The 25,085-nt window shown below is 46.4% G+C and overlaps 1 protein-coding gene across 1 annotated transcript; it reads left to right on the top strand.

Annotated features, from left to right (window-relative positions):
• Positions 1-4,088: 4,088 nt before the first annotated feature.
• CXCL12 (C-X-C motif chemokine ligand 12) lies at positions 4,089-21,924 on the top strand. The gene is made up of 4 exons (XM_066621910.1): positions 4,089-4,219; positions 8,001-8,118; positions 14,338-14,424; positions 21,556-21,924. The coding sequence occupies exons 1-4, from the start codon at positions 4,147-4,149 to the stop codon at positions 21,569-21,571; spliced, it is 294 nt and encodes a 97-aa protein (XP_066478007.1). The 5' UTR covers positions 4,089-4,146; the 3' UTR covers positions 21,572-21,924.
• The last annotated feature ends 3,161 nt before the right edge of the window (positions 21,925-25,085 follow it).

The following is a 25,085-nucleotide window of genomic DNA, read 5'->3' as shown; positions in this document are numbered from 1 at the left end:
ATCTTTTTTTGATTTTCATTCCCCTGCTAGTTTCAAGCCCATCACTTGAAACATGTGATGAGCTGCAGCTTTTCCAAGTGGAATGCTGTGCTCAGTGTGCTGCAAGGAACCTCTGCCTGACCCATTTTCTTTTTAGCCAGAAGGCCAGTCTTTAAGGGAGAGAAGAAAAAGCAGTCTTCTGGAGAGCTTTTGACACCCTCAAGTTGCACTTCCAGTTATGACCACGTGAGGGTGATAACTGACTCATCAGCTGCTGAGCAAGTTTTCTGGACCTGAACAACTTTAAGAAAATAATAAAATGAAGCAAAACAAGGAGAAAGGATTTGTGGAACAGTTTTTAGATTCCAGGCAGTTTGCTCCTCCCAAGTGTAGTTCTCTTTCTCACAACCCCAGAGCCACTGCTCAAATTACAGAGGGGTACCTGGCCCCCTTTCTGTTTCTGATTAGCAACTGTTCTTAGAAGAATGTGGGGGGTGCGTGCGAATGATTTGGCTAAAATGGGGGAAATCAGGACATTTGGCTTTTGGAGTTTTAATCAAAGACCCACTACTTTTTTACATAATTTGAGAACTACCCGAATGGCTGGAGAGCATGACTGCCCTTCAGCCACAGAGGGACCTACTCTTTCTCCTTAAGTTTGCCACCTTGGGACCAGTCACTTGGGGGGGGGACGACTCCTGCTTTGGGAGTAATTTTCAGGGTGAAAATGCTGGGGAAAGGCTTAACCCCCCCTCCCCCTGGGCTGTGCAGTCCCAGACCAGATTGATTCCTAGTAGCTAATTGTTAGAGATGGAAGGACCATTTCTGGTTCACCTCTGGATTAAGCCCATCTTCTGGGGACAGGGTTACTATCACAAGTGGTTTGGCACTCACAACTGCAGTCTTGATCTCTGACTTCAACACTACATTCAAAGGGACCAGCTCCAGCCCCAGCCGAAGCAGCATTGAAAAGGTGCCTCCATTTTCTGCCCCCTTAAGATGTTTTTGGTACATGCATTAGCATTCACATGCTCCACACTTGCCTATCATCACTTCCACTTTCTCCTCCATCTTCTCTGTCCACTGCTTCTTCAAAACAGGAGAGGAGGATTCTGGGATCAAATGAGGAAGTGATGAATGGGGTGGGGCAGGATGGAGAGGCAGCAGCAACAGGACCTTTAGGGGTAATTGAAAAAGAATGAAATAATGGCAGAAAAAGGCAGGCTGTGCTCCAGAATGCCTTGCACAGCAGGAATGCCTTGCAAGGACCAGCAAGGCAGGAAGGGAGGTAGCTAGCTGGCTGTGAAAGCCCCACCAATAGCTAGTTTTTGGTCATCAATTCATCTATGAACCAGTGATTGAAAACCAGCACAGTAAAAAAGCTGAAACATAATATGAAAAGTAATCAATCACCCAGAATTTCTCAGCACACTTCTGGTGCAAAACAGTGCAAAGGCAGAGTCTTCTGTTCTTCAAACTAATGAAAAGAGAAAATAGGTGATGAATACATGAAGTCTGGGCTTTCATATGGAGGAGATGAAGGCTTGTATTATTAATTACAAACATTTTGCTAATATGAAGAGTACAATTTATGGAAATAGGCTGCCAAGGGATATGCAAGAGAAAAAGGTTGGGAACCACTGCAGGAGAGCCATGAATCAAATCCACCTTTAAGGTGGACATGAGGAGAACCATGAATCAAAGACACCTTTAAGGTGTCTGGTGTGTTAAGCCAGAAGCTCTACATACAACATACAACCCATAACACATAACTGAGAGTGTGCAATTCAATTCACAGCAGAGAGAGAGGAGATATTTGCAACCCTTTTTACTCAGAAGTAGACCCACTGCTTTCCATGGGTGTTATTCTTAAGTCATGGTGCACTGAATTGTAGCCTGGGAAGGAGGGTCCCATCCTGGTGTTTCCAAAAACAGACCTGCTTTGCAAGCATTTGCCAAGCAGAACCAGGCTGCAGCAGAAGGAAGGAGAATAAAAGGTTAACTTTGGCTGGAATGTCCCTGGAGCAACTAAGGAGGTGCCTGCCTGAGCTGAGCAACAGCTCAGCTGAGAAAGAAACTGTTCAGAGTTGAAAGGCTCTGCCCTCTGATTGACCCTGAGATAAGGTGAAGTGAGAATTGGAGCTTGATTACTTGGCAAAAATTTCAGGTACTATACTGAGTATCTATGGTAATTTCTTTTTAATACAGTGGTTCCCAAACTGTGAATTGAGACCCACTGGTGAGTTGTGACCCTGATTTTTGGTGGGTCTCCATAAGGTCATGGAAAGATCAGATAACTGCCACAAGCCCTGAGGACATTCAAAAATCAGATATTGTAGCTGCTAATTATCCTGCAGTTTGATCTGAGCTCCTGCAGTTTGTAAGCATGTGTAAATATAGGGAGGTAAATGTTTAAGGGCTCAATCCTATCCAACCCAGCACTGGTGCAGGCACAATGCAGCCCTGAGGTAAGGGAACAAATGTTCCATTACCTTGGGAGGCCTCTGTGACTGCCTCCCCACTATAGGATGTAGTGCATGCCCCAATGGCACAGCTGCACCAGCACTGGAAAACTGGATAGGATTTTAAACTGGATAGTAAGTGTGGATAGGACCTGAGGCTGCAATCCTATCCACACTTACCTTGGAGTAAGCCCCATAGCCTATGATGGAACTTACTTCTGAATAGACATGCATAGAATTGGGCTCTAAGGGTCTTCTGGTTATTATTACTTATAATTAAATAAAAATATTATTTCTTTCTAGATCTTTTTTAAAAGTCTGGTAAACCTAGGTGGAATGGAACTTCCCAATGGAAGTTTGGGAACTGGCGTTCTAATATTTATTCCAAATCATCACAGAATACAAAAACAAAACCAGAGACCAGAAAGAATCAAATGTAAAACCATCGCTAGGACTCTACTCCAGAAAGATACATCATTCACCATCAAATAAATTACTGAAATAACAAGGAAGAATGTGGTGATGACGATGATGATAAATCTCAAATTGCTGTTCTGATTATTAGCAGATTTTCTCCATTCATAAAGGTGATGACTGAGGGCCCAATCCTATCCAATTTTCCATTGCCAGTGCAGCTGTGCCAATGGGGTGTGCCCTGCATCCTGTGGTGGGGAAGCACTCAGGGAGGCCTCCTCAAGATAAGGGAATGTTTGTTCCCTTACCTGGGGCTGCTGGAAAGTTGGGAAGGATTGGGCCCTGAGGCTACAATCCTATCCACACTTTCCTGGGAGTAAGCCCCATTGACTATGATGGGACTTACTTCTGAGTAACATGCATAGGATTGGGCTCTGAAACAGGGGAGGACATCAGACAGATGGTGATGCGTGAGCCTGGCTACCTTCAAGGGGGAGTGAACAGTGTGTCACAATCCCAGGGGAAACACCCTGGCTGGAAGTGCCCCGAGGGAGGAGAAGGCATGTGGCTGTGTGCAGCACAGAACAGAGGGCTCAGCCATCCACCTGCTGGGCCACCGTCTGGCAGGGAGCTGCTGAGCATCTGATCCGTGCCTGGTTGAAGGACTGTGGAGGGGAGTGGGCTTCCCTCCACGCGGCTCCCTGCCTTGCCAGCGCAGACCCCACCCCGCCTCCTCCTCCTCCCCCCTCCCGGGTCTGTCTGCAGTATAGCTTCGCCCTCGTGCTTGCAAGAGAGCGCGAAGGGAGGAGATCCGTCCGAAGGCGAGCTGCACCATCGCTCCGTTTCCAGGCACAGGCCGGCATCCGACAGGTGAGGAGTCGTCTGGTGGGAGCCTCGGGGCTTTCTAGTGCCAGCCACGGCAAGGGGGGGGGGGTCGTCCGCCAGGCAGACCCAGATGAGGATATGCAGGGTCCGGTCCCACCACTGGCTGGCTGGTCTGATGCGGGGGGGGGGCTGGGGGGGGCTCAAGGGACGACACGCGCTGGCTGCTTTCCAGCCCTGTTCTGGGAGGGAAGACGGATCTCCTAACATGCCACAGGCAATTAATCCGAGCGGGCTGCCCCCGATCCTCCCCTTTCCCCCTCCGCGAGGCGCCCCCTCCCCTTCCCGGCCTCTATAGAGGGGAGGGAGGAAGGAGTGAGCCAGGCAGAGCGCTCTGCAAGTCCGCGGCAACAGCCACCCCCTCCGACTTGCAGCATCCCCCAGCGAGCGGCGTCCAGCAGGGGCCACAATGACCAGCAAGGCGCTCGCCCTCCTCCTCCTCGCCCTCCTGCTGCTGCTGGGAAGCCTCCGGCCTGCCGAGGGTAAGTGCTGGAGGTGGGCAGCCCGCCTGCTCTGGGTCCACCACCCAGGCAAGCTCTCCCTTCCGAGGGGGCGCACCATCCGACGGGCGAGGAACGCAGGGCAGGCGACTGCAGGGGGGGGGGCAGCGCTGGCCCCGGGGCCGTCAGCGAACGGCAGATCTGGGCATGTGTTCCGTGCCGCTCCTTCGACGCTGGAGAGGGAAGGCTGGGCTGCCTCCCGCTGCCCCGGGCTCCAGCATCTCCTCTGGACGGAACTCCCTGGGCCAAGCGGGGAGCGGCAGCTAAGCCGCCTCGACGTGGAGCCTAGAAGCGGACCTCCCGTCCAGACTTGCGGGGAATGCGTGGCGCTCCACGGGGGTGGGCGGACAGCCGCTTCCCCAGACACGTGTCCAGATGGAGACATGGCCTTGGATCGCCCTTTTAGGAGGATGAGGTGTGCCCCCCAACACACACGGGGCCGCCTCCCACTGGGGTCCCGGTCTGAGGGGCACCTCGTGGATGCCCCTTGGATGACCTTGCGCGCTTTTCCACGTCGCCCATAGAGCGGCGCTCTCCGCTTCGGCGGCGGGAGAAAAGAGAGCCGGGGGGGAGGGGGGTTCCCTCCGCGGATCCTGCTGCCCGGTCTGTCCCTGGAGCGCCCCGAAAGGGTCCTGGCAAGGAGCGCCTCCCCAGCACCTTCATCTCCGGCAGAAACGGAGCGAGTCTGCAGTCCTCTCCACACTTTCCTGGGAGTAAGTCCCATTAACTCTCATGGGACTTACTTCTGAGTAGGCACGCATAGGATTGGGCTGAGGCTACAAACCTATCCGTGCTTTCCTGGGAGTAAGTAAGCCCCATTGACTATACTGGGACTTCTCAGTTGGCATGCATAGGATTGGGCTCTGGGGCTGCAGTCCTAGCCACACTTTACTGGGAGGAAGCCCCATTCACTATAATGGGACTTACTTCTGAGTAGATGTGCCTAGGTTTGGGCTCCGAGACCTCCAGGAGCTGGTTTGGAGCGCGCGCGCGCTTCTGCCAAGCGCCCTTCCCGCTCCGGATTCCCTGGGCGCCTCCTCCTCCTCCCGCGTCCCCTGGTGCTTGCAGGGCGGGCAGTGGGTCGAGGCGCGGGCCCTGGGCACGCCATCCCGTCGGGGCGCCTCCCGTCCTGATCCCGCTTCCAGACGGGGTTCTCTCCCGGATCCGTCCCCAGCCAAGAGCAGCAGATCTGCGGTAGAGCCAGGGCCAGGGCCAAGGCGGCCCGCCGCCTGCTGGCCGAGCTCCTCTTCGGGGAGGTTCGTCGCAACAGATCGGCCACGTCCGCAGACCTTGAGACTGCAGCCGAGAGCAGCCCGCGCTCCTTGAACGGGGCCCGGCCGCGCAGAAGCATCAGCCGCCTGGTGCCGGCTCTGGCCTCGTGCAAGTCCTGGGTTAGCCCAGCTAAGGACAGGTGCGGGCTCCCTGGGGTCCCTTCTTGAACGCCAGGAGGAGACACTTTTAAGCTGGGCAGAGCCCAACAAACACACTGTAGGTCAGCTCAGGGTTGAATCCAGCTGCAATCCTATCCGCACTTACCTGGGAGTAAGCCTCAGTGTAAGGCTTATGTAAGGGAGTAAGCCTCAGTGACTATAATGGGACTTACTTCTGAGTAGATGTGGATAGGCTCTTAAACTGCAATCCTATCCACGCTTTCCTGGGAGTAAGTTCCATTGAACACAATAGGACTTACTTCCAAGTAGACATGCATAGGATTGTGCCCTCAGTCCTGTGCGCTGCACTAAATTTTCATGGAGTTCATTCTTGAGTAAGGCTGCGTAAGATTCTCCCTGCTTCTTTGCTCCAGATAGCAATCTGAGTTACAATCCGGATTAATTTGTTCTGAAATTATCTGCTTCTGCACCTGTTATGACTGACAGGCTTGCCTGGAGGAGTTAGTCAATATTTCTCTTCTGGGCATGCTCCCACCCTCCAAAAAAACTGTGGCTTGAGAACACCATGGAGCCACACTTTTGAAACTCTGCACAACACACATCAACTTCTTTGCCTTCTCTTCTTTCCCAGAGTAGAAGGAGTAGAAGGACCCCTTTTGCACCCTGCCAGCTGTGGGGAAGGGGGTATTCTTTGATGGGGTGGTCAGCGGGAGAGTTCACCAGGCTTTTAGGTTGATGTGTATGAACTGGTGTATGAGTTGCAAAAGGAATTGACTACTTCTCTCAGGTGCTGATGCTTCAAGCCACAGTATCCCCAGCTCCTGTTATTTTGGAGTGTCAGTATCTTCAGAGTATTTTCTTGAAGAACCGGTTCCTTGGAACCTGTGTCTGGACTGTACCACTTCAGACTGCAGGTGGGGATGTTCATCACTACATGAAGAACATAACTACATGATGGAATGTTCTTCCATGCACAAAGAAAGAAAGAAAGAAAAAGAAAAGGTCACAACTAGACACCTTGTAGTCTTATTGGATCTTCTACTCTTTAAAATAGTTAAATTGTGGGTTCATTTGTGGAGAGGGGGGCTGAATCCAGTCTGGACCATAGCTTTGGAAGAAGAGGAAGATACCAACTTGTGGAGGGGACTCTTCTGTAAATAGCACAGGTGGAAGAAAGTTACTCCCCCCTTCCCTAGCCCTGGTCCTAACTGGATCCCCCTTGCTATTAACATTTCAAAAAGCAGTGGGAGATATGATCGGGGATCCCTGCAGTCATAAATAGTTTGGCTCCAAGAAAAGGGACCGGTCACCTCCCTGCCATGTCAGTTTTTCTATGTTGTGGAATGATGTGGCTGATTAAATTGAACAGAGAAGCGTATCCTCATGTGAGTCCCAATCTCGAACAAATATAGCCTACTCATAAGTTTATTGCTTCAGTATGCCATGAACCAGAGCCTGAGGTGTGGTCCCATTGGTAGGGTCACAGGGACCTGAGGCTCCTCGGTGCAAGGTGGCTCCACAGCCTGCTGTGAGGCACCACTGAGAGGACTTTTCAGGACTTCCAAGATCGGGACAAGGAGAAGCAATAGGTTTAGGGCCCCTGAAGCAGGCCCATCCTGGAGTTCCTAGCCCAAGTTTTCCAAAGTGTTGGGCTTGTGAAGAACTCTGTACATGTTATGTCTCCCGAGCTCCACATGCAAAGAGCATGAGTGCATTGATGGCTTCAGGCAGCGTTTTGTTATGGCTGAAAAATGGCGGTATCACAACCTGAATCCCACTTTGGTGGGACCTGGTGCCCCACCAAAGTTGTTCTGAAAATATTCATTTATATTTGTTGCATTTCTATCATGCCTCCAGAGAATAGCTGGACCTGGAGCAGCATCAGAGTGCCCCAAGACCTTGCCAGCTTGTCCCTCCCTACCTTTCCAAAATTGGTATGGGGGTGGGGGGGCTTGTTTGGCTTTGCAGAGCAGAGGGCTTTCTTTCTTCTCCAGTCTGCTGTTTCATTTGGCCTCAGGTAAAATCATCTGGTAGGAATAACAACAGGGAAGGCTGAGTGCCCCTCTATTCCAGCCTTTATCTTGCCTAATTGCCAGCAGCTATTCAGAACAATTAGCCAGCTTCTTTAAAAAAAGAAGAATCCACTTCTCCATTTCTTAGGCTCCAGTTTCTCACCCCATCCTTTGAATTCTAAAACCCACAAACACCCAGGATTAAAAGGCTGAAATAAGACCCAGAGAGGCTGGTGCTCTGGGCCCTGAAGATGCCAGGGAGAAGTCCCCCCTCCCCCCATTACTTTTGTAACCTGTACTGCAGGGTAGTAGCCGCTTTGCTTGCTCCAACTAAATCCTTTGCTTTGTTTCCCCCTCCAGGGAAGCCCATCAGCTTGACTTACCGCTGCCCCTGCAGATTCTTTGAGACCAGTGTGTCCAAATCCAACATAAAGCACCTCAAGATCATGACTATCCCCGGCTGTTCTCTCCAGGTTATGTAAGTCCGCACGCATTTTTCCATTACATTTTTGTGTAGGTACAAAACCATAGCATGGTCCAGATGTGAAGCTCAGCCCAGGTATCTGATTTTAGGACAGACTGTACTGATTTGAAATATTTTTTGACGGTTAGAATTCATGTCAGTGTTTTGCAATCAGTGTAGCTCTTTAATTTGCAAAAAAGGCATGGATTATGGTATGGACTAGGGGAGATGTTCCCATAAAACATATGGGAAAAAAGCAGAAGGGAAATGTTAAACACTCGTGCTCTGTTATGACCCAGTTGGTGTACACAAAAAGTTCTTGTTGCTTGTGGGAATGCCTTTTAAATGGCAAAGTTCCCATTTATCTGACTGAAACTGAAAATTTTCTCTTCCCATCTAACTGAAAACAAAATGAAGTGATGGTAGTGTTAATTTTAGAAGATGTAATCATTCGAAACGGAGAACCAGTGAATGTGCCCATCCTTAGGCTCTACTTGATATCGGTTTTGTACATTTTATCCAATTCACAGTAATTTGATGGAGGGCACATTCCGCTTACCCTTACTCTGAGTAAGGGATATATTTAAAACAAAATCTTTTGCTCGTGGTCGTCCAATACCGTTCATTTTGCCAAGCGAAGAGTCCCATTTGAGAACAGTTTTTGGCACAGCATGGCTCTTTACTCAGTTGCTGGGTTGGGATTTCGGTCCAGAAAGTTGCTCTCTATCCAGCCACTGACCCAGCTAACTTATCCGCCTAGGGGAATTAAGAGAATGCTGGAATGTGGGCTAGGTTTGTTCAGGTGGGATGTGTGCAGACAGAAAGGAAGTGGGAATAATTTTAACATAGTCCCTTGACATGCATGTCCTTTAATTAAATTGGGATCTTCATATATACTGAAGGATAGACCTTGTTTTTTTTAACCCTCTGTTGGGTTAATGTGCAAATAACAACTGCAAAGTTTTTTTAACCAATTTCTGATCAATGATCACACAATACATTTGTGATTCATGTGGTGTCTAAAGTGGTGTGATACTTAGCAGGGGAAGATCAACTGTCCCTTTCCACCCCAGCATGGTATCCTTTCCAGTGGCTTTTGCTGGTGTCTCTTCTGCATCTTTTGTTAAATTGTGAACACTTTGGGGACAGGGAGTCATCAATAGATTTATTTAGCTATATAAACCGTGTTGTGAACTACTTTTTCTTAAAAAGTGTTTTAGGGTACAAGCCTAACCAGGTCTACTCAGAAGTAAGTCCTATTTTGTTCAGTGGGGCTTACTCTCAGGAAAGTGGTTAGGATTGCAGCCATATTCATATTCATAATAAAAATTATAATATAAACAATAACAGTAGTGCTGCTGACCCCTCAAGATGCTCTGCTATCGACAAGCAGAATGTGTGAATTGGGAGACCACAAGAAATAGTCAGCTGCAGTTCATGTTACATTTTGCCATTTAAAAATATTTTCAAGGATAGCCAAGACTTCCTCCAAATCAAATGCAAGGAGCTTATGGTCACTCTGTGGATGTAACTACATGTTCTTTTGGCAAACTTATGATTCCAAATTCCTGTTAAAGTGATTGCAAGGATGGGGGGGATGTTTGTAGGGGAGAATCAGGACACAGGAAGAGAAGACTTAACACTTTTTGTCTCTGAAAGTGCTTCTTTCTACCCCTGCGCTAGTGTGAAGTGGCAAACACAGGGTTGGGAAGAACTCTGTGCCTTATCACATGTAGCTCTGCCTTGTAATGGTCAACATCTTTGGACCAGAATCTCAAACATGGTATTCTGGTATTTGAGATGGGAGACGTGATCACAGTTTCATTTGTGACTCACCAAGTTTCTGAAGAAGCTTCATTTGTGGGACAACAAGACAAACAGAGAATGTGATGGATTAACAACAGGACTGCTGATTTGAGCAAGATGTTTGTTGAGGGAGGAAAGCCTTCGGGGACAGTGAGGTAGAAGATGTAGGTCCATCCTGGTGCCCCTCACTAGGTGCCACTGTAGGTTTTGCCTCTGTGAGGCAGGATCTGCTTTATTTTTCACATTTTTATAGCACCCTTCCACCAAGCTCAATGACCTTCCCCCAAATTCCTGTGGCACACCTGTGGACCACTCACAGCACACCAGTGTGCCATGGCACAGTGGTTGAAAATGACTGAACTACACCATCCTGACTTTTCCTCCTTCCTTTTCTCCTCTAGTGAACACATATAGGGCCCAGTCCTATCCAGCTTTCCAGCACTGGTGCAGGCACAATGCAGCCCCAAAGTAAGGGAACAAACATTCCCTTATCTTGAGGAGGTTTCTGTGACTGCCCCCCCACCACAGGATGCAGTGCACACCCCATTGGTACAGCTGCACTGGCAATGGAAAATTGGATAGGATTGAGCCCATACTTGACTGCAAATCCAGTGCGGATTATCATCACTTCCCTCCCCCAGATGTTGGGTAGACTTATGATTTAAAATAAAAATTGTGTGGATTGGTTGCTCTTGAACTTGATTCTCTTATGAATGTTGTTCATCTGACCTAAAAGGGGTGAATATGAATCCACAGTGGCTCACCATGCAGGATAGATGTGAAAATACACAGCCTAAATTTCAATGAGGGAGGACCTCAATGGAAGGTTATTCACGTTACAGATAAGCCAGGTTACAGATAAGCCAGATAACGGCCTGCCCCATTATCTTTTGACATTTGCCACTTAGTTGCTGCTCTTAGGATATGGGGGGGGGGGATTGTGGCCAAATTTGGGGAAGTGGTTAAAACTGGCTAATTTTGAGAGAGTGAAAAAGGGGAGATTGTGGATTTCATCAAGGGTCTTCCTGCCTTTTGCTCTGCAAGTGAGCCTTGACAGATGCAAACCCACCTTGCGATCCATTGTGTTGCATCAGCTTAACAGAGGCTGCTTTGGCTTTTTTCAAGACACACAGGAGGTACACAGGAGGTACGTGTGCCTATAGTTTTCAAGGGGTGGGGTTTTCTTGTTATATACCAGAGTAGCTTGCAACAGCCTTGTAGGGGGTTCACCAGGCACTGTGTTTACCTTGGCACATCTTGCCTAGCTGTGTGCCAGTTAGGAAGCATTTGAAGCAGCTTTTGCATCTGGCCAAAATTAAGGGGATGCGCTCCATCAAATTTGTGATGACAGAAGATTCCCAACTCTAGCCTTTCCATCTTAAATGAAAGAGAGAAGCCGTATTCGGTGGTCTTCCTGCAGACAGCTAATTGTAGTGAGGATTGGGGGGGGCAGAACAGAGCTGCTCAAGGAGTGGAGTTAGAAGTGACAGGGGATGGATCCTGACTGTGCCTAGCAAATACGTGCACCATGCACTAATTCAGAACAAAATCACACGTACAGCCCAGTCCTAAACTGCATTGGGCACAGTCAGGCTACACAGCCTGCACTGCATCCAGTGCAGCTCAGGAGGTGGTTGGAGGTCTCCTCAGGGTAGGGAATATATTTCCCCTTACTGCGAGTAAAGCTCCAACAACTCCTATGGGGCTTTTCGGATCAGTGCCAGCTATAAAGCTGGCACAGATCCAGGGAGCCCTGCGTAGGGCTGCCCAGCTGGGGAAGGGGGTTAGGATTTGGTGTGTGCTGCCGCCACCACCAATCCCACCCCCTTGGGCTCAATCTTCCCACTGTTCCACTCTCCCTTGCCCAGAAACGCTCTTTCCCCACCTCCAAAACACCCTTCTGTTACCTTCTCCCAGCCCCCATGCCACCCAGCACAATCTTACCAGTGAATGAAGATGCTTTCTTTAGGGAAGCTTCTCATGTACATTAGAGCCACTGGACAAGCAGTCTTGAGCAATCTCTAGACTAGAACATCATGTCTAAGAACATTTACAATGTCATCAGGTGTCACCATGCAGTATATTAAAGATGAAATTTTCAGTTAATCAGTATGAGTATCTCTGTATCCAGTCCTGTTGCTTGCAGATAGAAGCAGTTTGCTTAGCATTGAAAGAGCACTTATGGGGTAAAGAACTGTGACACAATGACAGTGGTATTTTTTTTTATCCTGAGAAATATATAACATTTTCTTTGAGAATTAATACACAATGTCACATTTGCAATGCTATTAAGCACACACAAACACATACCTCCCCAAATTAGTTTAGCGGTGTTAAGAGAAAAATCACATCGTGTGTTGACTACTGTCAATGTATAGTGATGTGCAGTGTGTGAACTCACAAATCACAATTGCATAATCTGTTCTACTTTTTAAAAAGTGAAGGTACCCTGAGCTTGTAAAACAGGAGGGGAATTTGGTGGGCATGTGCTTTTGCAGTGGAAGGCTGCGTATGCAATCTCAGATAGTATGTACTTGTCCAGTACAGCTATGGGCATGCATAGCCAAAATGGGATTGACATTTGACACGGTTGCATCTTCAATAAAACAAAACAGTTTAGGAAGTGAATTTAGCAAGTTATTTGTGATGATTTTTTTTTTTAAATCAGAAAGTCAAGTCCTTGAGGGATTTTGGGAACACATTTTTATGACAATGAAATATTTTCCATGGAAATATTTTTCTGGGCCTCTGTCCTCTTCTAATCATGGTGATAAGAAGCATCGCAGAAAGCTGCTTTACACTGAATCAGAGCTTTGGCCCATGTATTGTCAAGAAAGATAGGCAGCAGGTTTCCAGGGTTTCAGGCAGAAGTTTTTGCTCTGCCCCACCTGTAGCTACTAGGATTTGAATCTGAAACATTCTGCGTATAAAGCATCTGTTTTGAATCACTGAGCCACCATCCCTCCTGACATTAAAAAACAAAAACAGCAATTGCCATTTGGTTTAGTTATGCCTATAGAAACCCATATATTTCTGCAACTTGTTGAAATGAGACCATTCTGAGACAGAAATTTAATTTTTAATTTTAATTTTTCACATTTTTATACCACCCTTCCTCCAAGGAGCTCAGGGTGATGTCATGGTTCTTCCTCCTTTTCCTCACAACAGCCCTGTGAGGTAGGTGAGGCTGAGATATTGACTGACCCAGGGTCACCTAGGAAGCTTCATGGCTGAGCAGGGATTTGAATCTGGATCTTCCAGGTCTAACACAGAATTACTTATATTTCTAGCTCTTATCCATTCCTAACTGGCAAATGCATGAGCACAAAAAAATGTTGTTGTTGTGGAATGATGGGCAGCCCAATCCTGAGTTGCCCCGGGGGGCCCAGGCTTGGCGCCTTCCGCGGTACTGTGGGAGGCACCTTGGGAGAAGGGGATGTTCGTCCCCTTCCCCTGAGTAAGGTAAGCAGCTCCGCAGTGGGGCTACTCACTTTACCACCAACTGCGGTAAGGTAAAGGCACTCATGTAGGGCACGCAGCCCTGCATGAGTGCCCTGGATCCGGATCCTCCTCCCTCCCTCCCCCCCCAGCATGCCGGCCTCCCCCTCCCTGGAACGCCTCCTCCCCGCCCCCACCTATCATGCTGCTGGTTGGCAGTTCAGGAGACTGCCGAGCTGCGGGAGCTGGGTAACTGCCTGGTGCTAGCCCAGCATCAGCTGGCACTGGGCTAGCATGGGTGGGAGCCCGGCGGTGAGCCTCGTGAACGTGCCTTATGGCACATTTGCGACTGTGCTCAGTGGCACAGAGCCCGTGCCGCCAAGCACAGGATTGGCCTCTGAGGCTCTTGTTTGTGTCATCATAACAAGGCAGGAGCTGTCCTGTTTCCTGTGATAATGATTTTAAAAGGTGATTGGATCACTTGTGCACCCCTGAAAGGTTCAAAACGGGATTTGCTTCCATTTTACCTGGAATTTCTGCAAGATTTTGTTTGTTAGTTGCTTGTAGAACTCAGTAGTGTAGCTATGGGGGGCACAGCACTAAGGTTTGCAGGGTGACACAAAGCGTCCTGTAAGCTGCCCCTCGCCACATTCATGGTGGCAAGAGAAAAGAACTACTTAACAATTGTTTGAGAGGAGTTGCCTTGCGCACACATGTCAGAAGCAAGCCAGAAGGACAAGCTGGGGTTTTCACTGAAAATTATATGATAAAGTCAATGCGCATGGCTGTGATTTCACCAACATCACACATTTATTTGTTTAACCAGCTGCTCACTCTGTAGTGTAACAAGAAGCAGACAGAATTCCTTTTTTTTGTTTCTTGTCATAGGAGTTGAACTGAGCAGAACTCGGCAGTGGCCTGCTTCTGTTCGAGGTTTTGTTCTCAGTTCATGCTGCCATTCTTTTCATTTGCTTTCTTTTTTTTTTTTAGTGCAAAACTGAAGCACAGCAACAAACAGATCTGCCTTGACTCCAGTCTGAAGTGGATTAAAGAGTATCTGGAGAAATATCGTCAAAAGTAAGCCAAGAAACAAAAGGACTTACAGCTAAAGCATCCTGGGTAAAGCATTGATGGCTAGCTAGCCTGATGGATCAAGTGTTCAGTGAAAACAAGCCTCGCTCTCACTTGGGGTCTTTTGGCTTCTCTTTCTATCCACAGTCAGTCAGCAGCTGGGGGCCCTTCCTGTATGTCAGCAAAGAGAGATCTGCCAGCATTTAGGGCTAGAGAAACCCTTGCCAGTCGAGACCCCTTCAAAGCAAGTTACTCTCAGAGCAATTATACAGAATTCATGAATGTCATTCCACTTTGTACCCATGCATAACCCAGACTGCACTATTCCAATGCTGAAGGTCAGCTGCACATCACATAAGCACCGATATGAAGCTGATCCATATGCCTAGTGTTGCGGGGAGGTGTGGTGATGTCTGCAGCCTGGCAGCACCCTTGTCACGACACTGTGTGTCCCGCCAAAGATCTGACCCCATGGGTGCTGCAGATCAACCCTACAGTCAGGGGGTAGTCAGGGAACTAGGGATCAGCTTCCTCCCTGCTTGGCAAATCTGCCAAGTGAGCCAAGGAAAATGCCTGAGGCAGCCGTGAGCCCAGGCAAAGCAGAATCCTTTTCAGCTCCCACCGTTGTTATAACTGCTTCTCTTTAAATCATCTTCATAAACGCTCAGAACCTTGCTTGAGATTTTATTGGAATATTTCTCTGCTGGCTTCCCCTTTCTCTGGGGTTGACTCCAGAGAATGTGTCTGAGAAGGGGTGTTGGTTGGATTCAGAGACAAAGGTGCAGTGTCAGTTAAGTCAGGAATATTTTTTCTCCTGTGGATGCCCTTGCAATGTCCAGAGATTGGGAGAAGGGTTGTTAAGCCAACAAAACTCTTAGCCAGTAAAATCACCACTATAATGCTGTAGATCAGTGGTTCTCAAACCTAAAGGATCCACTTTTTAAAATGAGAATCTGTCAGGACCCACCAGAAGTGATGTCATGACTGGAAGTGACATCATCAAGCAGGAAAAATTTTAACAATCCTAGGCTGCAATCCTACCCACACTTACCCAGGAGTAAGTCACTTACTATCATTGTTAAAAGCATCTACATAGTAGCCTGTTAAAAGCAGAGATATGTAACATTTTCCCAAATGCGGTCACATACCATGGTAATCTAATACCAACAAGTCTCATACAAATAAAATATAGAAATGAATGGGGACCCACCTGAAATTGACTCATGACCCGCATAGTGGGTCCCAACCCACAGTTTGAGAAACACTACTGTAGATCATAGCTCAAGTTTTCTTGGATCCTTTCAGCACATCCTTTTCTTAAGTTGCCCAAGAACAAAATATTATCCTGCCTCTTGGGGTCACTGGGATTCTGTTCCCAGCTAACCAGGTGATCAGCTGAGTTATGATTTAATGGATCTGTTCTCGGTTTTTATTTGGGGCCATGCAAGGGAGAAAAACTGGCCTGTGAAATGCCAAATAAGCCTAGTCCAACACCCTCTGACCCTGGTACTTCGTATCAGGCAGCAAAGAGACATTGCCCTGTGTGAATGTGGCCTATTGGAAATATTGGATACAGTCTACCAGAAATCTCTGCGGAATTTCCATTTCAAGAGGCATATCCTTGGTAGATCTCTGTGTAGATTGTGTTCTGCTGCCAGCTCCCCTCTGAGCCATTTTGCCTATTTGCCTAGCACCACCCTTCTAACAAATCTCAAGTAAGTTTCTTTCAGAGTACATTTGCTATCTGTTAATCAATTTATGTCTCTGAACTGCAGTAACATGTCTTGGGGTAGCATCATGGCTGCCTTGCTCATACATGACTAACTGTGTAACATGAATATCTGCAGCTATATTAATAGAGCTTATCAATAGCATTCATTTTTTTACTTGTACTAAAATTGTATCGCATATATTACTATATAAATATATATATATATATTATATATATTCTAGCAATAAAAATGGCAATTTTTTCATATTACAAAAGCCCAACTGTTTTTTATTTTTTTTCCGAAATAAAATACTTTTTTTAGATGGGCTGTTGTAAATTGCTTAAATTCCCTGGTCTGTGTGTATTTGTGCGTGCGTGCGTGTGAGTTCCTCCTAATTGCTCTCTAGGCTAGAGTGTGGCAAAGATGCCTTCTGGAAAGTTCAGCATCTGTTTTCACTGGGAAGCAAAAGCTTCCAACTCGGAAATAAGCTTGCTGCCAACTAATGATCCCTGCTTGCCTTTCGCTTACCACTTTTTCATGCAGTGTGCAAGGGAACTGTGACTAAAAAGCATCGGCAGCAATGATGCAGCCAAGCAAAGTCATTTTGTGATGGTACCGTTTCTATAGCATTTCATAACAGAGGGCAAAGTAAAACCATGCTGGTCGTGAAAAGGTCCTGATCATTCCTGCCTTTTTCATATTGGAATGGAAGACCATTGGAATGGTCTGAACTGCATATCTTAACCTGAACTTTAGTCAGTGGCCTTTTTTTGGGTGGAAGGGTGGGGTGTCACTGAAACCCCATTTCTAAGACTCAAGGGTGATACTAAGAATGCTCTTGTCTTACAGCCCAATCCTATCCACTCTTTTCTGGGGCTAAGCCCCATTGACTCTAATGGGACTTACTTCTGAGTAGACATGCATAAGATTGGGCTGTCAGTCATGTAAATGTCAGGGTAAAAAAACAGCACAAATGTTTTGATGCTATAAGTATATCAAGAAATACATTTATACCATATGAAGGTGTATATTAAAGGTATATTGTATATTAAACCATATAGAGTAAACCAAATCATGTGCATATCTTTAAGCAAGTAAAAACACTGTCTTGAAATATTCCAATCAAATGAAGTTTCAATACGTATTTCAAACAAAGAGTTTACTCAGCATTTGCCTAATGGCTGTTCATTCAAATCACAGTAGGACCACACTCTTCTATACACTCTTCCTCAGGAGCAAGTCCCATTGAAAATAATGAGCTTAATTCTGAGTAGACACGCATAGACATGCACCAATAAAGAAGGAGAATTGTGGACTAAAATGTCCAGGTGCTGGATGCATTTCTGTTTCTCCTGCTGTCTTCAGTGGCTTAAAAGCAACAGTCAGCAATCTCCATCTGAGTTGATGGCATCAGGCTTGTTGTTCTTTAAAGTATTCTTTTCAATTCATGTGCCTGTGTGAATTTGTGCATATACATGTGTGCATACAGGCACACATATAGAAAAAAGTCCTTCTCAGATAGAAGGACTGCATATCAGATAGATATCAGAACAGATAGAAGGTTGCATATAGAGCTCTATGTGGTGAAGTCTGCAGGTACCAGTAAACATTTATCCATATTTGGCTGCCTTGTTTTTGCAAACTACAAAACCTTGAGTTTTGCAAACCACAGATCCTTCCAGTCATGAAAGGAGAGTTGACCTCACAGAAGGACCTGATCCAATTATGGAAGGACCCCTTCCAGGAACACACATCTCTGTCTGTGCATGAAAAATGCCTTTGTTTACAGAGTGCAAGGGTAGGATATAACCCACCATCATTTACCAGGTGCATCTCCATCTATATGTGTTCAGACTATTGAGCCTTTAATAGGCAGAAGATCTGTTACGTTGTCTTTGCCTTTTGTAAGTAACTCTCTTTTTCATTTTGCAAGTAAGATGATTTCTCTCTGTAGCTAGAGTTTTAATAGGGATTTACTTTGCTCATGGTACACATCCATGTGAATTGGTATATTTCTCTTTAAAGAGTACCAGTGTGGATGAGCTTAAGCCTGACCCCATCAGTTCAACTCTGCAAGAGTGAGAGTATCATCTATTATATTTTAGCCACTGAAGGAGATCAGAATACACCCTTCCCCTGCTAACTGAACTTTATACAGATTTTTCACTCTTACATTCTGTGCATATTAAGATCATGCCTCTTTAACCATACCAAGATTTTCAGTATATGGTCTGGGAAATGGCTGTGTGAGACACACTGCCTGATGGGTAGCAAGTTCCCAAGTTCAGTTTCGTACTGGCTTTCAAGGCATGCACATTATACACTTCCTTTTATCTCTTTGTGTGGTGTCAGTAGTGTTCAGCAGGCCCCCTTGGCACTGCCACAACAAGTCTTCCCCTTCTCACTCTTCCTCCTCCATCTAACAACATAGCTTTACTGATACAGGTGTGATGTTTATTGATACTGTATATTATTAATTGTAATTTATTCTATATTATTATGCTACACAACTAACTCCTTATGCCAGTGGTTCTCAAACTGGTGGGTCGAGATCCACCAGTTCGTGTAAAGCTTCTCCCAATCCCTTTAAGGAAGGGCAGGGGAAGGGAGGAGGCAAGGCCTTGATCATCAGGATCCTGTCACTAAGGGGGGAGGGAGATGCTTTTACTTACTGTAGGCTTCTGCAAGCAGCAGGAGGTGTGGGGAGTCCCGTGCAGCTCTTTGCAGGGCTCCCAGAGGCTTGGAACGTAGAGAAGTGCGCACAAACCTACTGGTTGCAACGCAAAACCGGAAGTGGTTTGCGCGCACTGTTTCTCTACATTCCAAGCCTCGGGGAGCCCTGCAAAGAGCTGCACGGGACTCCCCACACCTCCTGCTGCTTGCAGAAGCCCATAGTAAGTAAAAGCACCCCCCGTCGCACCTCCCCCACAAACACTTACTTAGGGAGTAACGCTCCTTAAAGGTTTGAGAACCACTGCCTTATGCTATTAGGCGTTTAGGGTGCAATCCTAACCCCTTCTGTCAGTGCTTTCCAGCACTGACATAAGGGCAATGCAGCTCTGAGTAAGGGAACAAACATTCCTTTACTTTGAGGAGGCCTCCGTGAGTGACACCCAACTGCAAGATGCAGCACATGTCCCATTGGCACTGCTATGCCAGTGTTGGAAAGAACTGACATAAGGGGTTGGGATTGCACCCATAGGGTGATTTTTGAGTGAACTTCGAATGGCTTTGGAACAAGTTCAAATTTTTCCCATTTAAATTAACCTAAATTAATGTGATAATTGTACTCAGCTGGATGTTCCTTATAAAGAAAGGGACATTTTCAGGAATGAGTTAGGTACAGATAATAAGTTGAAACACCTCTGGGAATTTTAACATTTAAATTAACTTTGTACTGCTGATCATCATGGTGGGCTTTATTGTGGTTTGCATGAATGTTCACCAGCAAAATGTTGCGTAAACCATCTGTTTCACATTTACTTACTGAAACTTTAGCTCTTGGTTGGTGTGCTTTAGGAAACCTTGCTGTTTTAACTTGTTTATTCATTCACAAATGCTTTATTTTTCTGATTCACAAGCATTTCTGTATATTTGCTGTATCAAAACATATTGATTATATTTTGACTTTCTTTTTTTTGCAGAGGGTTAGGGATTTCCCACTTTTTCCCATGTGTCATTCATCTTAACAATATGCTAGTCCAGGGGTGTCAAAGTCATTCCATACAGAAGGCCTAAGTTTGCATTTATTGGGCCTGCTGAGGGCCAGAAGTGACATCATGCAGGAAGTGACATCATTTAGCAGATGATGGTCAGAAATAAGTACTTTTCTCACAAAGAAACTCATTAGTTGCAAATGGCAGAAGAGAAAATGTGTAAATCTTGTTCTTATTTCCAAGATATGAGAGAGCCCAATTATCACACTGAGAAAGTGCAGTTATAATGGGGACCAGATAAATTGCTTCTGGGGGCTGCATTTGGCCTGTGGGCCTTATGACACTCCTGTGCAAGTCCATCACATGTAAACACTGAATATATGTGCTCAGTTTCATAGAATTAAAGGGTGTAGCTCCTCATGCTCACCTGGAGGAATCTTATTGGAATGAAGCTGTGAATTTATTAATAATAATGAAGGGGGAGGGAGGGAGGGAGAGAGTGAAAGAGATGTCAAACCCCTTGCCCCAAAAGTTTACTAAGGGCAAACTACACTCAGCTATACTCAGTGTTGGAGGAACTTCTGCTACACTCAGCTACACACTGCTACACTCAGTGTTGGAGGAACTTCTGAGGTCAGTTTGTTCCTCCAGGAACAAATCTACTTTAACATGCTTTTTATAATACGTGGTGGGAAAGGAGTGGTGGGAAAGGAGCTTGCTCCAAGGGAGTGGCTGTTTTGTAGCTCAGTATTTTGCTTTCTTCATTGAAAGGCGAAAGCCATGCCTAGAGAACCCAGATAAATCCCTCATAAGCAGTCACTCACTTGCAAGCCATTTGCAGACATCCTTTCAACAAGTGAGCTCATAGAATCTTTGTTTGCGGCTTGCAGCTGTGGAAGATTTGGGAGTTGGGACATGAATCCATTACTAGCATGAGAACTGGAACTGGCCATCTCATTCAACTGGCCTTGAATGAGGAACTGGCCTTCAACTGGAACTGGTCTTCCTCTTCAAATCAGCTTGCCAGAGATAGAAGAGGAGAAGAAGGAAGGGTTGTGTCCAGAAGCTCCTACTTGTTCCTTGCTTCCCTGCAGTTCCCCATGGTTAGCGCATCCGTATGGGTGGCTGCAACATAGAGTTTCTGGGGCTAACGGGCTGGAGCTCCTTCTGGTACTGACTGCTGCAGCAGGTTCTCTTTCTTCTCATAATAACATCATGCCCCATCCTTCCCCTAAACTGTCTTGCATTCCACAAAGATGTGGGAAGCCCCACAATTTTACCTGCAGTTACCAAATGGCTTCTTTATGGGAGAGATCATTTGTCCCAGTTGTTTGTTGGGCTGTGCAGTCACCCACTCTTTGTTCAGAGACGTGGACGACCAGGAAGTTCACCTCTGTAAAATACCAAGATGAATTAGATGCCTTCCAGAACATCAGGGACAAAAAGCCTCACAAACACAGATAGGTGAATAGGTTACACGCAAATTGATGCTCTCACTCTCTTTGGTGTTATGCTTGCCCCCCTCCAGTAGGTGGCTCCCTCCATTTTGCTAGTTCAAAAAAACCCCTAAGAAGCTGTCATGAGTGCAGCTAGTGCAGAGATCAGTGGGGTCACAGTAGGGTGCCAATAAAGGGCTCTCTGTTTTGAAACGGATGGTGGTAAACAGTCTTCCTTTCCAAGCTTGACATTCCCCAGTGTGTCTGGATTGGCAATTTCTTTCTTTCGACGGACACATTCCTTAATAGAATCTCACTTTTCTTTATCAACAGGCGAGCCAGGATGTAAGAGGCGCACATTGTAGCCGTCTGCAGGATGCCTCACAGTAGGAGCCACAGAACAGATATCCCACTATTAGGGAATGATGAGTGCATCCCTGCTCTCACGCAGCACAAAAGCAACGCTTCATGCACTTCCAGAGGCTTCTCTTTGCACAGAACGCCTTGCCTTTGCCAGTACTGTCTCATGTAGTAGGACCTTCTGCCACAGCTTGGTTCATAATGTAGCATCAACTCCCGCAGCAGACAGGAATCCTGCTTATGTGACCATTCCTTTCTGCTGTGCAGAATCCTGTGATAACTGCTCCTTGTACCAGGAGTTCCTGTGCAGGTTATCTGCAGTAATGCTTAGTAAGGGCGGGAGAGGGGGAATCCCATCTGTACAGAGGACTTCTTTTGTGTGGTCGAACTGTGCTGGAAGACAAGACTTGCCACATGGCCACCAAGTTTTGTATGGTGAGTGACGGGTATTCCAGGCATTTGCAGGTAAACATGAATTCTTGTTCATAACCACAGCATTCCCACAGCTAGTGCCACTGACCTTGAAATGTTATCATTCAGGATCACAGAACTGGTTCAGAAACAGTATCTGTTGTTTTCTTGACTTGAGAGAACATATTTTTTGTGAACACCTTAATGTGTGAGCTGCAAGCACATGGAGTTCCGCTGTGCCAACATCCACACTTGGAATTGTGAAAGTGGTTGCATTTGAATTCCATGTGCGCTTGGCTCACACATGCTTAAAAATATGGTGTTGATTCATTCCTGAGAGAAGGCAGTGGTCGAACATACTCTGTGAATGAGCCCAGAAGAGATATTGCGCACCATTTTTAGAAGCAAAATGTGGAAAGCATTGGAGAATGCAAGATGCACTTGTCATACATTTCTGCCTGTCAGTTGGAATATGGCATATGATAGTGGGATCTATGTGATAGTTTAAAATATCAGTCTATACAGCACCTTCTGTAATCACAGTGCCTGCTATACAGAACACATCTGAGAGGTTGCCACAAAACACCTCTGTGTGGGCTCAAATTAAAAGTTGCAATGAGTAGAATAGATTCGCAATGTACATTCTGAATAATTGAATGCATGGGGGTAGGAAAAATCCAGAACTCTCTGGTGGAGGACCGGGAAAAATGTGCAACATAACAAAATATTGGTGTTTGTTCTCACATGAGTTATTATCTATAAGAACACCACATTGTTGGTACACACACACATGTAACTGCTAGAATATGGTTTACAGCCCAATACTATCCTGTGCTGGAACGGGTAGGCTGACTGGCCTGCATCCAGAGCAGGGTTGGGGCTGGCTGCGGTGCAACCTAGGGCAAGGGGAATCAATTCCCCTTACCCTGGGTAATGCAGCAGTGGCGCGAATGGGGTTCCTCGGGTCTGCGCCACCTAAAGAGGTGGTGCAGATCCAAGCAGCCCAGCACTAGGCCAGTCACCTGGTTAGCATCTGAATCTGGACCCAGTCTGCCCATGGGTCCCCCTCCCCCTGCCCCAGAATGCCCCTATTCCACCCTCCCTGAACTCCTGCACCAACAGAGGCAGGCTGGTGCAAACTTACTGTCTGCCAGCACAGCAAGGCCAGATTCCGTCTCCAGAGGCCAGAGCACATCTGTGTGCCAGCCTACCTCCTCCTGCAGTGGTGCAGAATGCCTTATGGCACTTTTGTGACACCTGGAGGCCAATGCAAGGGACTTGCATCAACTTAGGGTGAAATTTGGATTGAGCCCTTCGAGCCCAGTCCTGAGTTCACACTGCTGGTGCTCCACTGATGGTGTCACAAACTTGCTGTAAAGCACGTTTGCTGCTGTCAGTGCTGGTCCAGCGCCAGTGCTAGCTCACTGCCAGCCAGCGCTGGGCTAGCACTGGTGGATCACTGGAGCTCCACTGCTTGGTGGTCACCTGAACCATGGGGTGGCGGAGAGGTAGGTGGGGGCATGAGGAGAGGCAAGGAGGAGGCATTCTGGGGCATGGGGAGGTGAGCAGAGGGCGGGGAGGAGGCGTGCTGGGGGGAGGCAGTAAGACCGGAGGAGCTCTGCTTCTCCGCATCTAGAGCCTCTGTGTCAGGCCGCCAGCCCAACACGGAGGCTCTTGATTCTGCACCAGCCCTTGGGCTGCCACAGAATCAAGTAGCCCCATTGTGGGGCTGCTTGCCTTACCCTGGAGAAGGGGACGAAAGTCTCCTTCCCCGGGGAGCCAGCAGCGGCTGCCCTGTTGCGCACAGGATTCCACGACAACCATTTTGGCACCACTACAGCCCTGGTGCAAACAGGCAGCTCAGGACTGGGATGTCCATTACCTGCAGCAGAACATTTTAATTCAGCAGTATTGTAAGACACCATCACAGCATGTAATACAGTAGAACAAATCAACACAAAACAATAAATAATCATAGTACTTGTACAGAAAATGCCACTGCGTGATAAGCCTAACTTTATATAATGTTTCACTAGATGTGCTAGGAAGAGGCCATGATGCAAGATGGAATATTTTCTAGAAATTTTTTCCATTTCTCTATGGAAGATTTTCCAATTCTAAAAATGCATTGTTTCACAAAATTAGTAAAATAATGAACAAATATAATACCAGTCAAAACTAGGAAATTTTTTTAAAATTAAATTTAAAATTAATTTAATTTTAAAATTATTTTGACTTTAATAAAATTTAAATAATGTAGTTAAACCTTTTCAAGTGTCTCATGTTGTCTTTAAATGTAAAAGTGGGATATAAGTATTTAGACGTATATTTCTTTACATTGTTTTAATTTTTTTTAAATGAAGGCACTGAAAAGTGTTAACACGAATGTTAGCATGCCCAAGAACTATGCATTTGTATTCATCATATATGCTTCCTAGCATCAGTCAGTATATAGAGTATGTAATGACAATATATCATATGTGTTCTCCAGGTAAAGAATCATGATTAAAAGGGGGGGCTGTTACATTGGCCATACTGTCATGTGACATTTAAAGCTGATATGTGGAAATGCATGATTTTTACAGTTACATTCTTCTTGCATATTGCTTGGGAAAGGGCTCTTTTGGGGATTGATATTCTGTACCTGCAACCAAGCATGTTGAAAGCTGACTTACTAGCTTGACTCACTAGCTGTGCTTATGATACTGCAATCACCTGGATGATTCACTGGGAGTGTAGGTTGCCAGTGAACCTGAATGTAGCCAAATGTTGTGCTTCTGATTTTCAACCCAGTGGAACAGCGACTCACCAGTAAACTCTGTTGGTGGTGAATCGCACCCAACCGTGCTTCATCATGAGCAAAGTTTTGTCCCCACATCAATGCTCACTCATTGTCTGACAGGCCAATGTGCTTGCGTGGATGGGTCTTGGATGGGTCTTCCTCCTCAAAAGTAAAAGGCCAAAGAGTAGTTCCAGCTAGTCCTGGGGTAGACTGTTTTGTTCAACATACTGGTCAATCAAGCTTATTTACTAGTATTTTTCTCTGCCTGCAGGACAGGTTTATGCTGGAGTAAGAGTGTTTGTTAACCTTG

Source organism: Tiliqua scincoides, chromosome 3 (genome assembly GCF_035046505.1).
Source record: "Tiliqua scincoides isolate rTilSci1 chromosome 3, rTilSci1.hap2, whole genome shotgun sequence".
Lineage (NCBI taxonomy): Eukaryota > Metazoa > Chordata > Lepidosauria > Squamata > Scincidae > Tiliqua > Tiliqua scincoides.
The sequence above is the reverse complement of the archived record's forward strand: the minus strand, read 5'-3'. Positions and strand labels throughout refer to the sequence as shown.